At 41.5% G+C, this 16,467-nt stretch overlaps 1 protein-coding gene across 4 annotated transcripts in view; it reads right to left on the bottom strand.

The window, feature by feature from the left end:
- The window catches only part of GRM1 (glutamate metabotropic receptor 1), a 649,343-nt gene extending 633,213 nt beyond the window's left edge, over positions 1-16,130 (bottom strand). Inside the window, exons 1-2 of one of the 4 annotated variants that reach the window (XM_073557671.1) lie at positions 16,051-16,130; positions 11,929-12,788 (exon numbers count right to left, since the gene is read on the bottom strand). In XM_073557671.1, coding sequence (XP_073413772.1) covers positions 11,929-12,634 — 706 coding nt within the window. In that variant the 5' untranslated portion in view covers positions 12,635-12,788; positions 16,051-16,130. Of the gene's footprint in view, positions 1-11,928; positions 12,789-13,882; positions 14,098-15,676; positions 16,030-16,050 lie in introns of those variants that run through there. The other 3 variants (XM_073557674.1, XM_073557670.1, XM_073557673.1) reach the window with 3 other exon arrangements.
- Positions 16,131-16,467: the final 337 nt, after the last annotated feature.

Raw genomic sequence — 16,467 nt, 5'->3', positions numbered from 1 at the left:
ATATATATATATATATGTATATATATACATATATATATATTGATATTATGTAGCCATACACACACATACATGTACAGTATATATATTACATAGTCTCCTTTATTATGTATATTGCTGTCCCTTACACAGTGCCCTCTCTTGTTATGTACAGTACCGTTCCTTACATATTGGATTATATAGAGCCCTGTTTTTTATTACATACCATCCTGTCTTGTTAGCTGTATAATGCAATGATGGCTGATGAAGCAAGGGAAAGCTTCCTTTCTAATGGAGGAGCTGATGGACTGGTAGTTTAGTCACCGGCTCCTCGATCAGCAGTCATTTTATATCTAAAAAGAGAGGGGACTATGTAATAAAAGAGGGCACTATAAATAACAAAATTAACAAGAATACGCTATGTAAGAGACAGCACTATACATAACAGCAGAGGAAGCTATATAATAAGGGACGGCACCATATATAATTAGAGAGGATGGCACGTAATAATGGATGGTGTTGTACATAATAAAAGAGGAAACTATGCAACTAAGGATGGTGTTATACAGAAATAGTGAGTACACTATATGCTAAGGGACTGTGTTATACATATTGAGTACACTATATACTAAGGGACTGTGTTAGACATAGTGAGTACACTATATACTAAGGGACTGTGTTAGACTTAATAAGCAATAATGTCTTCCTCCACCTCCCCCTGTTCCTAAGGCCATTATAAGTCCCCCTTCCTCCCATCCCAATCCCCACACCCATCATTGTCCTCCTCCTCTCGCATCCCATTATTGCCCTCTCCCCCACCCCATCATTGCCCTCTTCACCACCTCCATCATTTTCTTCTCCCCCACCACTATCTTTGCTTTCTCCCCTACCACTCCCATCATTGCCCATTCCACCACCTCCATCATTTCCTCCTCCTCCACCACCCCCATTTATTGCCTTTTCCACCACCACCATCATTACATTCTCCCCCACCACCCCATCATCATTTCTTTTTCCCCCACCACCCCATCATTGTCTTTTCCCCATCAACCCCATCATTTCCTTCTCCCCATCACCCCCATCATTGCCTTCTCCCCATCACTCCCATCATTGCCTTCTCCTTCACCCCATCACTGGCTTCTCCCCATCACTCCCATCATTGCCTGCTCCATCACCCCATCACTCCCATCATTGCCTTCTTCATCACCCCATCACTCCCATCATTGCCTTCTCCCCATCACTCCCATCATTGCCTGCTCCATTACCCCCATCCTTGCCTGCACCATCACCCCATCACTCCCATCATTGTCTTCTCGCCATCACTCCCATCATTGCCTGCTCCTTCACCCCATCACTCCCATCATTGCCTGCTCCATTACCCCATCATTGCCTTCTCCCCATAACTCCCATCACTGCCTGCTCCATCACTGCCTGCTCCAATATAATAGTGTGCCTATAGCACTACCAGTTAAAGTGGATGATTTTAGTTCACATACATACTTTTAGTCCCACAAGCTTATAGGTTTAATTCTGGTATGAGAAGTTTTTTCTTTAAAAAATAAAACTTTTTTTTTTTTAATCTAGTCCAATTTGTGATTTATGGGGAGTAAGTTATTGCGTCTTTTAATATTGGTTCATTTTGTAATGAAATGTTTATATATTTGCATTTCCAACCCACAGCTTCCTCTTTGTGAGCAGCAGGGTAATTAACCCCGATATGATATAAACCGTCAACCTTTGATTCGTCTTCATCCTTGTACATCCGACCTGAGGAAGGGGTCATGGAATGGACCTCGAAACGCGTTGTCTTTGTATGTACCATGAAATATAGCATTGATATTGGAACCTACTCCTAGAATTGACTGGATTTCCTCCATTTGAGGGTTGAAGTATAGCAGGGGGGAACCAGGTATTTTTTTTTCCCTTTTGGGATCTCCTCTTTAAGTAATGGAAGCAGACGCTGTCTGTCTACACCCTCCGGCTGCAGCTTCATTATATGGGATTGAGCGTATTTAGTAGTTGTGGCGTTACACAACCTCTGAGGGTGAGTACCCTGAACAATTCAATTTTTACTTATTATATCTGGTAAAGCCCTATGGGCGTGCTTTTGTGGTTTCTGTTATCTTTGATTCTAACTCTATATGTCCAGATGGATTTTAGCTACATTTTACGAGGGGCGATCCAAAAGTAATGATAATCAATAATAAACACAATGAATATAGTCAAAAAAAATTTTTATTTTTCTACATAGTCTCCTAACAAGTCTATACATTTAGTCCATCTCTTTTCTAAACTTAGAATTCCCTTCGAAAAAAATTCTTGATCTTGACCCTCAAAAAACTCCCCAACAGCGGTTATCACGTCGCTATTGTTGTCAAATTTCTTGCCCCGAAGGTGTTCCTTGAGCCGAGGAAAGTGAAAGAAGTCACTGGGGGGCTAGATCTGGCGAATAGGGGGGGTGTTCCACCAGTTCAAAGCCCGCTTCTTGAATGGTAGCCATGGCAACTGCAGCTTTGTGAGCCGGTGCGTTATCTTGGTGAAACAGCACTCCAGCCTGCAGTTTGCCGAGCCTTTTCTCCTTGATAGCCTCCCGCAATCTTCTTTTTGTTCTGCGTAGTAGGAGCCCGTAATAGTGGCTCCCTTCTCCAAATAGTCCACCATAATAATTCCTTCAGCGTCCCAAAAAAGGACGCCATAACCTTCCCTGCTGAGCTTGACACTTTGAATTTCTTCGGCGTCGGTTTGTCGGCTCGTTTCCATGTCATCGATTGTTGTTTCGTTTCGGGATCAAAGTGGTGGATCCAGGTCTCATCCATGGTCAAAAAACGTGACAAAAAATTCTCCTTGTCTGCTTGGAACTTTTCGAGATTTGCTATTGAAATGTCAACTCGTTTCTTCTTTTGCTCGTTGGTTAACATTTTTGGCACCCAACGCGCGGAGACCTTTCTCATATGCAATTCTTTTGCAAGGATTCTTTGAATACTGCCATATGAGATCCCTGTGACCTCAGCTACATGCCTGATAGTCACTCTTCGATCTGCCAACACAACTTCTTCAACTTTTTTCACGTTTTCTTCATTGAGGGACGTGGATGGGCGTCCTTCGCGATGTTCATCTTCCGTCGATGTTCTTCCCAGCTTAAATTCCTTGGCCCAGCGTGCAACTGTGGAATATGGAGGAGAAGAGTCCCCCAATGTTTCCACCAAGTCGCTGTGTATGTCTTTGGTAGACATTTTTTTCAAGCAGAGGTATTTGATGACAGCTCTGAGCTCGTTTTTTTCCATTTTGATGTTCACTCCTTGGCAGTTCATATTCAAATGAATGTAGCTCCTGGGAATCGTGGCCTATTTAAGTGATTTTTTTTTCCTGGACTAGTGGGTACCTAAGAGAGAAGAAAACATTTTATTTTAATTTCTGTGGTGCAATAGAAATAACCGATTATCATTACTTTTGGATCGCCCCTCGTATATGGTGGCTAGTCAGCTATTTAGCTGCTAATTATTTGTGATAATACTTTTGCCCAATTATCATTCTGCTTATCCAGGAATAACATTTTCTGGTAAACTGACTGTAACAACTCAGGTTGTATATTAACGTATACTGATGGATAAGAAATAGTCTCATACCAATTTTTTCGACCCAAAATATATGAGACTACTGACTAAAGGGTTGTGTGCTACGAATTCATCTGCTCCAGCTGTAGTTTCTTAATTTCTTCTTTCCCCTGAATAGGGCCTTATAGGGACAACCAGTGCTAGTTGATGAGCATTGGGGGCACCATTTGTGTTTCAAGAAGGTGCCAACCTCTGCCAACAGGTAGGAACAAGTGCAGTGGACAAATAGGGTGACCCCCCCCACCTTTTACTGTTTGATAATCCTATTGTTTTATTATCACTTTTGTTTTTTTTTCCACTGTTTGGGGTGTTTATTATAAGTTTTAATGCAATATAATTTTAATAGTGAATAATCGATGAATCCTTATTTAAATAATATACACTGTCTACATTTAATTATTCAGTGAAAAGGACATCACACCAACCATTAAGCATGGGGAGTGGATCAATCATGCTTTGGGGTTGTGTTGCAGCCAATGGCATGGGAAACATTTTCACAGGTAGAGGGAAGAATGGATTCAATTAAATTTCAACAAATTCTTGATGCAAACATGATACAGGAAAGATATGTATCTTTGTACTGCATCAGCCTAGAATTGAGAGTCCTCAGTGGTGGATACCTTCTAATGGCTAACTGAAAAGATGGTAACAAATTGCAAGCTTTCGAGACTACTCAGGTCTCTTCAACAGGCATAGAATAATATAAAATCTGAATAGTCAGATATTTATACACAACAGGGCACAGAAATAATGCAATAGATAAGACAAGTGACGCGAAGCAGAGCTATCATTATGGGAGAGTGATAGACAGTTATGGCCATAAATATTAGAACAGTTCATAGATGGTTCTCATGAGTTTATACTCCCAGATCCTTCTGTTTCTCTCTCTGAGACTTAAAGTTACCTTATAATACAAGATTTAAATGATGCAAACATAACAACCATATTTAAAAAAGCTCAAGTGGAAAAGAGGATGGCTTCTACCAATGGATAACGATCCTAAACACATGACAAAATCCACAATAGACTACCTCAAAAGGTGCAAGCTGAAGGTTTTACAATGGCCCTCACAGCCCCCGATCTGAACATCATTGAAAATCTATGGCTAGACCTCCAAATAGCAGTGCAGGCAAGACGACACAAGAATCTCACAGAACTGGGAGAAATTTCCAAGGAGTAATGGATGAAAATCCCACAAACAAGAATTGAAAGACTCTAAATGGGATATAGTTAGCAGTGGGGTACCGCAGGGAGCTGTGCTAGGATTGATTCTTTTCATTTCTTTATTAATGACCTTGTGGATAGGATTGAGAGTAAAGTGTCAGTCTATGCTGATGACACCAAACTATATACTACAAAATAGTCCTTAATGGCAATATACTATTTGCCCAGAAATAGTGGGTAGCACTTACTTAATAATATAAGTTTTATTGATTTAAAAACAAAAAAAAAAACATTATACAAATTTCTAGTATAAAGTACTGGAATAATAGACGCAAGTTCAAGTCCACAATGAATAAATAAATAAATGGCCACAATTAATCTAAAAATGTCCAAGATTTCTTACGGTAAATAAATTCTTGATGCAAATAGTACTTAGAAAGTTCAAATGCTTAAAAATTAAACTAACCAAAAAATTGGTTTAGAGTGCCTAATATAAATATTAAACCAATTCATCATAATGTCAAACAATAATTGGTTAATTAACCTAGAAATATGTTTTTTGGCAGATAAATAGGATAGGGTTCTTTACAGTTTGATGGACTTGATGGACCTAGGTCTTTTTTCACCCTATTTAACAATGTGTTACCATTCTCCTTGTGAAGAGGCTATATCCCTTCTTACCCAGTTTGATAAAGTTGAAGACGAGTAGACAGTGTCAGATTGTGTAGACACCCAGTAACACACAAGCAGAACCCGAGTAAAATCTACCAGCAGTGATGGCAGAGAAGAGAGGGGTCCAAATTTAGGGATACACTCCAGGGTCTATGTTGTAAGCAATCTGTCACTGAAACCTAAGAATGATAAGAATCATTATTTAACTTTAAAAATAAATCTAACACTAAAATATTTTTCCTATTCGAAATATTGATTTCCTGGGATATTTTGACAGCTGCATGAACATCAAACCAGGAAAGTTTGATGCATAATTCATACGGGGATTAAGAAAATACAGCTGAAGGATGTTTTAACAGTCTGATCACAATAAATATACCATAGCTTCCTAAACTTGCAGGAAATAGAGGACGCATGCTGAGCAAGTGAACATGTGCAACCACGTTTTACATGATTTTAAAGTAAATTGTCAACATGTCATTTAGACTCAAGCGGGGAAAGGCTGTGCTTGGTCACACACAGATGCAAATCACAGCTCCAAAGCCAGAAGAGCTCACAATCTACTAATGGTTCAATAAGAATAGTTACAAGGACATGAAGATAGTTTAGGGTTAAATAGATATGGAAACTGGCAAACCTTTCCAAAAGACAACACTTTGGAGATCACATCTGACCAAGATCTGATTTTTCTGTGATAGACATTTATCTCTTTTATATTATATACTATATTCAGCCTCTTCTATGAGGAATTCATCGCTCTGGAAGGCCAGTTTTTGCTGCAATTTTGGATAGATGTCTTAAAGTGGTTTAACTCTACAGTATATAGATGCAAAATACTGTATACAAAATGTATGATTTTGTAACAGGGAATCTGTCAACAGGATTTTGCCACCTAATCAGAGAGCAGCATAATGTTGGAGCAGAGACCCTAATTCTAGCGATGTGTCACTTACTGAGATGCTTGCTACAGTTTTGATAAAATCACTGTTTTATCAGCAGGAGAGTATGACTAGTAAACCGGCTGTCATGGAGTCCTTCATATTTGTGAGCTCTATATGCTCCCACCTCCATCATTGATTGGCAGTGTTCTGCCTATGCACAGTGCACACAGAAAGCCACCAATCAGTGGTGTGGGCGGGGTTATGAAGAGCTCAGCATTCAGAGAGCTGGTAGATCTGCCGCAGAAAAAGCAATGATTTTATCAAGACTGCAGCAAGCAGCCCAGTAAGTGTTTCGTCATTGGGATCAGGTTTGCTGTCCATACATCATACTGCTCTCAGATGAAGTAACAAAAAACTGGTGATTGATTCCCTGTAAGTGCTCGTACATTGCCTTCTTGGTAGAAATCTGTAATAAGCCAATCATGTGGCAGGAGCATAATGCATAAAAGCATGAATGCCTGGCCAAATGTCATTAGAGTTATTTTAACCCTGGGACAACTGGTGGTGCATGGTATATCTGAGAAGTAGATTTGAATGCCAATTCGTGATCTAATTATTGAACTGTAAACATCACATTTCCATAAAATCATGATGTACAGTCTGAAACTATCAGGTTGCCCAGGCTCCTTGGGGTCCATGGCAAGCTTACCATCATTACAGCTGCAGGAAGCAATTCTTGGCTTCCAGCTCAGTGCTTTTTCTATGACGATGACGTCATCACACCGGCTGAGTCATTCAGCACATATCCGGCCAGAAGAGGATGGACGTGGAGCCACAGGGGTTCGTCTGGAGGGGTAAGTGATTCCATTTTTTTTTTTACAATGAGGAGAGAACGATGCACATGGGGTGGGGTGGCAGATGGGACATTTAACTGCAATGAATTGGGGTAGAGGTAGGAGAGAGGACATGGAATTGTAAAGAATTGGGGGTGGGAGAGAGGACATGAAAATGCATTGAACTGGGGGATGTGGGTGGGAGAGAGGACATGAAAATGCATTGAACTGGGGGATGTGGGTGGGAGAGAGGATATGAAATTGCAATGAACTTGGGGATGTGGGTGGGAGAGAGGATATGAAATTGCAATGAATTGTGAGGATAGGACACAGGACAGTAACTAGTCATGAATTATGGGGCAAGGCACAGTGGCTATTTAATCTATAATTTTATTGGTCCTGGGAAATTGTCTAATTAAACAGTATAAGGGTTACAGCCACAAATTTTTTTTTACAAATTTTTCAGGCAATAGTTTACTCTATTGGTTAGGTTACTTGGACCCACTACAACCTATTTCCTATCAAAGAATAATTGCTCCTCAGGTGCTGCAGAGACAACTCTGCCATTGGTTGCACCACAGGAGGGATTCGCTGTTTGGATAGCTGATGCGACCATGCTGTTGGTCCAAACTGTCAATCATCCGAAGAGCAGAGACACACCAGATTACCACTTTATAGGGGTTTTCTACCTTTCAACTTTACTATGACGGTACAGTCACTTCCGGAATAGTTTATACTTCACTGTGACCCCCTGCTGATATCGCTTACACGTTATTTTAATAAGTTAAAATAAAAAGTTTACGAATGAATGCGTATGTAGGCTCTAAAAATGGAAAAGCTCTTAGCTTTACATACATAAAAACAGCATACAACTTAATTGGATTAAGATTCATTAACTTTATTCCAATTTATAATAATCGGATTGGTCTATCCATAATAAATGATAATATGGTTTATGGCGACCATTACAACATAGGCCTAGTTAAAAAAAACAATCACAATACACAATGCTAAACTCAAGAGATGCAATACTGAAATAAAATGAAGTAAACACACAAAAAATACGTAACAGCATTTTATATGTTTGGACAACTCTATATTTTTGTCTTGACCACAAAGGAAAATAATACTAGACAATGGTAGCAGGACAGCCGAAGTTACAAATGCAGCGTTAGTGACACCTTGTCATAGAGTTGGAGATGGTGTGAAAGTGAAATTCAAATTGACAGTGATCAAACTTCATAAATATGAAGGATCTGCTATAGAAGGGTTTTGCATTATATAATATTATGTGCTGAAAAATATATAAAAAGAAAGCATGTAATACTAGTTGGCCCGTGCTAAATTTTTTAACATTGGTAGTCGGGGTGCAGGCAATTTCAGAAAAAGCAAGCTGGTCAATTGTAAATGTATTTCATGAGCTGATGAACACAGACAGGTATTTATATATGTAGATTGGTAATACAATAAATTGGTTTGATAAGTTGAGGCCAAAAAATGTCTTCCGGTTGAGGTGCCACCTGCATGTCATTGTTTCTTTCTGCAGGTTTATGAAAATTAATGTTTAAACTGTATTTAGTGATAAAATCGTGAATGTATGGTTTGTTTGGCTCTTTTCTTGCTGAAGGGGCAGGTTTACCTTTCAAATGGTGTATCATTTGTGTGTGTGGGGCGAAGTAATCAGTGAAAAACCAGTGCATGTTTACAAATGCGTTTGCATATGTGGCTCATCATTTGTGTGGTGGGGTGAAGCAATCAGCGAAAAAGCAGTGCATATTTACAAATGTGTTTGCATATGTGACTCACCTGCAGTGAAGAGTGCAATCCTCTAATATGCCTGAAAAAGGCTGGGCAAGCACTTGGGCAAGCTGGAAAGACCCCAAGGCAAATGTTTGGATTTGTTTGTGATGCCTTTAAGCAGCTTTGTGGTAGTGTGCTTTGGGGTAGTGTGGTGCCACCTGCAGGTCATTTTTACTTACTGCAGGTTTAGGAAAATTAATGTTTAAACTGTATTTTGTGATCAAATTGTGGATGTGTGGTATGTTTGGCTATTTTCTTGCTGAAGGGGGCAAGTTTACGTTTCAAATGGTGTATCATTTGTGTGTGTGGGTGGAGTATGAACAGAGATACAAAGTAATCACCGAAAAACAGTGTTTAGAAATAATAGAATAGATAATTGTTATAGTATGTACTGCATGTACTGACACAGCAAACGTGTGATAGCCAATATAGGAAAAAATTCTGATTCACAGGTACAAAAGTAAAAATAATGCATTAATTTAACATCTGTTTTGCACTTACTATCTTCGTTATCTTAGCAATCAGATCAAGATAAGTTAAATAAATTTTAAAATAATTTTAAGGATTTAATTGATCATGTAAATATAATAATCCCTTCTTGAAATAATTGAGTCATGATTTATATAGCATTTGTCATTTATTTGGCTCAACCTGTAAAATGATGTTCTATTAATCGCCCAAAAATACATTTTTAATATTCATCATCTGCTGGCTTCACTTTTTAGGATTACTAGGACTCCATTTCTAAGGGGTAACATTTCTCCATGTGGAGAGTGACATGCCTGGCATGTCAGGGTAAGGTTTGCTTTTAGCCTAAGTCATATGGCGAGGCTTGTGAAAGGGACGATATTGACTTTTAGGATTACTACTTCCAATAGGTGGCGCTAGAGTTCAAGTCCGCTTCCTCTTTGAAAAGGCGATTTGCATATAGGGCTTCAATTGCATGGAAATAACATATAGTTATGAATGTAGGAGGATAAGCAACACAAGTGCATTGAATCAAACTAAAATATAAAAGTAAAAAAGTCACAAAATAAGACAAGGAACAGTATTCTGAAGCATTGTACAAGTACTAGGAAACTGGCACACACGGGATAGAAATAGTATGAAAGGATTGTTCTGGACCCAATAAAAACTGTAATAACATCTGTAATACAATTTTGCTGAAAGTTACCAATAGTTCGGGTTTTCAAGAATATAAGATAAATGACCAAGCCTATATATAAGCTACAAGACACCCATTCCAATCAATGGGGTTAGGCAAAGGGCACTCGGCAGTATCAGCGGCATACATGACTGAATCCCCTTCCTTCTACTAATTTGTGCAATACTGGAGTCAAAGCTTCACCTCCATAGTGATGGCTTATGGAAGTCAACAATACATCTCTGAAAATGCCCAGAAAATCTATAAATGCTACTATAACTCTCCAGCTCCTAAAACATGTATCTCAGTGCTAGTCTATCATAGTTGAAAGAGTATAAAATCATGAAGGTCAACTTATTAGGTACCTGAGTCATGCAGTAATAAATGTTTGTCATAGTTTGTTCTTGCATCCATTTGTATGGACGTATTACAGGAAAAAAATAACCGTCTTCTTAGGTGATGTTTTTACAGCCATATTTATCCTCGCTAGAATACTAGATCTTCTTAAAGAAGAACCAACAAATCGACAAGAACGTAATATCGATGTGCAGAAAGTTATTTCAGAAAATACGTTAGACTCTTTCCAGGAGGATTAAAGGGTCTGTCAAGGATTAGAGAAAAATGGGGTCTGCTTTTTTTTTGCACAGAAACAGCACTACTCCTGTTTACGGGTTGGGTCTGATCATTTTCTTAACGGAGCTGAGCTTCAATATGAGGAACAGCTCAAGCAAAGGAACAACTGTATTTTTTTGTTTCTTGGACAACCTGTTTTAGATAGATATCTCATAATTTACATTACCTGGACGTCCTGTAAAATAATGTCTCATGCCAGAAAAAAGTCTTAGCATAAAACTGGAGTAACAGGATAAACCCTCTAGTATAGAGTATTGAAGGAAAAAGCTGCATAGATTTAGGCAAGACACCATATTACCCCTGGAAAGATCAGTTTTTTAGGGCATACAACAGATACAGGAGTATATACATTAAGCAAGCTTAGCCTGCCCTTGCACTTGCACATTTTCAGGACAATCTAGGTCTATTCCCCCAAAGTTTAGATGTCTTGGCAGCATTTTGAGATAATAACAGGATAGTTGGTGGTTTGTGGAAATGTCTTTTCATTAGCTAATAGTCTCATGACATTATATCTTGGTTTTTCTGGTCTTTCTAATAAGAATTTACACGTTTTCCATCATGGCTGTCATACAACATATTATAGGAGGATTTCACAACTATATAAATACCAAAATCTAGCCAAGCTGCCCGGTCTTACAAATTTCAGTAGCCAATAATCATTACAATGCAAAAAAAATCAATACAGTGTGCAAATATAATAAATCGCCAGGCCCACCAGTAAAGATGAAGGAAGAATAACTTCAGTCCCTGTTTTAATCTTTATAAATGAGGTCCACGTGAACACTGTGACAATTCATTCTGCGTACTTCTAACACATGAATGCAACCTATTTATATATTGTAAAGGCATTTTTATTATTACAAGGTAATACAAGATTCAAGGGTCAGTTTTCTAGAAAAAAAAAGAATGGACAGAAAAAAAATGCACCCTGTGGGTATCATATAATTTGGGGAAACAGAAGAAAATGCAAAGTTAACAATTGCATACCATACGTGAAGGGGAAAAGTGTATTGTGTACCGTGGAAGGATATACCAGTACAATAGACATAGAAGTGTCACACAGAGATCTAAGGCAGCTGTTATAACTTTGTGCAATGCAATACATACTTATGAAGATGTCTACACTGGCGGATGTGGTAAGAAAATCTTACAACCAATTATGAACTAGGATTAATGTTTGTTTTATTCATTTTGCTTCACAGTTCTCTTACCTTCTGTATGGACAGCAGACACATAAGTCCAGTTATATCTTTTCACAATGTCCAGCATAGCCTTGGCTTGAAGGATATCAGAAGGAACCACCCGCAGAAAGTACTTGTATAACGTTTTGTCACTAAGGTCAATACTTGTTGCAGAATAAGCAATCTGTGGTATATCAAAAAGTTGCAATAGGTTCTGAACTTGGATGGCTACAGAACTTGACCCTGGTCCGATCACACCAGCGATAGGTTTCTTAATTCTGCCCTGAGGAGTCGGAGTGGCATCTAAACACTTACTGATGCCATCTTTGTCATCTCTCATTGAAATAAGGGAATCTCGTATGAATTCTATGCTTTGCTCCAGAGCGACAGAGGAATGCCAACAGGAGTCTCGTATTTCTGTTCCCAGGGTAATGTTGGGTAGCAAGTTCTGATCCATGTTAATCAGATCCAGGGTGTGAAACATGGCTTCTACTCTCTGGATGCCATACTGTTCTCTGATTTCCCCACATTTCCTCTCTGGTACTCTTTCAGCTGGTGGTTGGTGGTGTACAGAAAACAAGGCTCCTATAATAATATCTCCATCCATCCTTGCTACCGACCTTGGGCTAGAAGCACCTGCTCTACCAACACTTCCGTCAAAGCTGCCCAGTGTCATCATCATCATCATCATCAAGAAGATGAAACAAAAATCAAGCATTTTACTAAAGAACGCCATGCAGATCCTTGGGAAAAGTAAATGAATTGCTCTGAAAAAAAAAGACTCTGTGTTTTTCCTAATCACAATCCAATACGTCCAGATCCCGCCTTAGTAACTCTACATTAAGCAGACTGAGTCTGTAGCCAAGGACAGCTCTCCAGATACTGTGACCCTGTTATAAAGAAATAGAAAGAATACTCATAGTGATGTAAAATAGTATATCGTCATGGTGAGTTTGGGTCTGATATCAAAAAGACAGTACATACAATATATAGACACACAAAATGCAAAGGAAGGCAGCACCCCAAAATGCCAAATGTAGAGTAAGGACTTAATTGACCCCAAGCAGTTTGGATGGAAACGTTCTATTGAACCAATGAAGTCCCCACCCTACATTTTAGAATTTTGGAGTGCTGACTTCCTTTATTTTTATGGACTTTTCAAGCAGAGATTTATAACCTTAATCCTGAGGCTTGTGCTATAGCTGAACACAGCCAAGGAAAAATAACAGCACAGTCCTAATGTTTGGGGGCAACACTTCTGTAAGCAATCAGCCAAAAAGCCTCCAAATGTAGCAGAGAGATTGCAAGCAGCACTCCAATGGAATTCAGTGCAAAAGTCTAAATATCATGTATGTGTATCTGGCTGCATGTCAACTCCAGTTCTCCCCATGAAAGGTTGTCATTTCACTGCTCCGGGCAAACGATAGGAAAGAGAACAGCCCTACATCATTCTTTCTCAATTTATGTTAAAAAATGCAACTTGTTTATCTTGTCCTTTTGGCAAGGTCAGAACTAGTGTATTGAGAGCAGCTGACAATGCAGAACCATTGTCAGATATACTGAGGACTATATGCCCTATATCATGCTTTATGTCAAGTCCTAAACTTTAATGGAAAGAAATAGTTATGTAGACATGGTTTGGAGCATATATAATGCAGCATACAGAATACCAATAAGTGATGCCTAGATATTCAGTATAGAAAGACCTAAGTGTCAGAGATTTATGCCTAAGTGTGACCCAATGTATTACTGTCCACTACAAGTCCGGGCTCTGCCTACAATCTATTATATTACAATAGGCTGGAGAAAAATCACAGAATAAACTGGAATGGAGAGCACCAGTGACAGGCACATCTTCATCAATATGTGTATTATATAATGCAGAGCAACTAGTGTATGGGCATGTTCGGCACCCACTGCATGGGCTCCTATGGCACCCACTGGCTCCAGCACTAGGGACAGACAGGGCTTCATCACTCTGTACCTGTTCTGCACTCACTGTTCTGGCTCCTATGGCACTCACTGGCTCCAAAATCAGGGACAGATCTTCATCACTCTGTGCATGTTCTCCTATGGCACTCACTGGCTCCAGCACCAGGGACAGACAGAGCATGTTCTGCACTCACTGAGTGGGCACCGATTGCACTCACTGGCTCCAGCACCAGGGACAGCGCTTCATCACTCTGTACCTGTTCTGCATTCAGTGAATGGGCTCCAATGATACTCACTGGCTCCAGCACCAGAGACAGACAGAGCATGTTCTGCACTCACTGAGTGGGCAGGCACCAATTACACTCACTGGCTCCAGCACCAGAGACAGACAGAGCATGTTCTGCACTCACTGAGTGGGCAGGCACCAATTACACTCACTGGCTCCAGCACCAGAGACAGACAGAGCATGTTCTGCACTCACTGAGTGGGCACCTATGGCACTCACTGGCTCCAGGACCAGAGACAGACAGAGCATGTTCTGCACTCACTGAGTGGGCACCTATGGCACTCACTGGCTCCAGCACCAGAGACAGACTGAGCATGTTCTGCACTCACTGAGTGGGCACCTATGGCACTCACTGGCTCCAGGACCAGAGACAGAGAGAGCATGTTCTGTACTCACGGAGTGGGCACCTATGACACTCACTGGCTCCAGCACAAGAGACAGACAGAGCATGTTCTGCACTCACTGAGTGGGCACCTATGGCACTCACTGGCTCCAGCACCAGAGACAGACTGAGCATGTTCTGCACTCACGGAGTGGGCACCTATGACACTCACTGGCTCCAGCACCAGAGACAGACAGAGCATGTTCTGCACTCACTGAGTGGACACCTATGGCACTCACTGACTCCAGCACCAGAGACAGACACACCATGTTCTGTGCTCATTGTACTGGCTCCTATGCACTGACTGGCTCCAGCACCAGAGACAGACAGAGCATGTTCTGCACTCACTGAGTGGGCACATAGTGCACTCACTGGCTCCAGCACCAGGGACAGACAGAGCATGTTCTGCACTCACTGAGTGGGCACCTATGGCACTCACTGGCTCCAGCACCAGGGACAGACAGAGCATGTTCTGCACTCACTGAGTGGGCACCTATGGCACTCACTGGCTCCAGCACCAGGGACAGACAGAGCATGTTCTGCACTCACTGAGTGGGCACCTATGGCACTCACTGGCTCCAGCACCAGGGACAGACAGAGCATGTTCTGCACTCACTGAGTGGGCACCTATGGCACTCACTGGCTCCAGCACCAGGGACAGACAGAGCATGTTCTGCCCTCACTGAGTGGGCACCTATGGCACTCACTGGCTCCAGCACCAGGGACAGACAGAGCATGTTCTGCCCTCACTGAGTGGGCACCTATGGCACTCACTGGCTCCAGCACCAGGGACAGAGCCATATACCGATCCTATCCCTTTGTGTCGTATTGCTGCCCAGTGAGTGTATAGGAGACCCTCCACCTCGCATGCCCCCACACACACGCACTATTTAGTGTAATGCTATGTGCTTTCTGTGGGATCCGCAGGCTTCACTTCTCTCTCACGATGTGCTCTGCCCCATCTGCACACTCGTGGGTGGACTCAGCACGCACTTTGTCCCCGCAGGTTTCAGCACCGTGGACAGCGCTCCAGCCCATGTGTGCGGCATTGTACCGGCGCTGAGCACTTCCTCACTATAGGCGCTGACATGTTGGTGCCTTCTACAGTGTCTGCTGCTTCCCCCACCGAGGACACTGCCCTGCCTGTACCTGTATCACTCCCACTCATCCCCACTTACCCAGACAGTGCCGTGAAGCCGGGGTCCACTCACGGCCATCGCCACAGTGGCTTTCTTATGAAGCTTTGTCTGTAACTCTCTCCCACAGTCACGGAGCTCCCACACACAGCCACCAGCCCACACACAAGCAAAGGCAGCAGCGGCTCCTTCTGTCGCCGTGGGCGCAGGGCATTGCCCACTCTGTGCGGGGCTGCCACTCAGGCTGGACACCGACTGACCAGTGACAGCCACTCAGTAATCAGTAGGGGATTCCACCCAGATTCCCAGCTGATGCTGCTGCCATGCGGAAAGCAGCGCAGTAATGAGAGTAAGTGGCACCAGCCATGGCCGGGTATGAGGTCAGTGCTGAGCAGGGGGTGAAGCTCCGCACCTACCTGGTGAGAGCGGGCTCCGCGGACTCTGCTGGGTGAGCACCAGCTGCTGACTGGCACACTGAGCGGCGGTCGCTGGGTTTTGTCTGTACTCTGGTGCCCTCTTCCTTCAATACGATTTCATCACAAGGAAACTTTCCTCCTATGTCCCAGTCTTCTGGAATTATTAGCTTCAATTATTTCCTCCTGCATACACCTCAATAAATTTGGGGATTTTTTGGCTGATTTTATATCATTTTAAGACCCTAATTAGGCTGTTTGATAATGAAATAAAATATATATTTTTTTCTTCCCAAAGTTCCCTGCAGCCGCCACTGGAGCTTTCCACATATGGCTGTACATGAAATTCTATACTAACGCAGCTCTCTATAGCGGGAACGTGTGATTAGAAAATGGCCAATTGTTTACATCAGGTTTTTG

Source organism: Dendrobates tinctorius, unplaced genomic scaffold (genome assembly GCF_039654945.1).
Source record: "Dendrobates tinctorius isolate UK_male_01 unplaced genomic scaffold, ASM3965494v1 ptg000250l, whole genome shotgun sequence".
NCBI lineage: Eukaryota > Metazoa > Chordata > Amphibia > Anura > Dendrobatidae > Dendrobates > Dendrobates tinctorius.
This window is presented reverse-complemented; position numbering and strand designations above follow the sequence as displayed.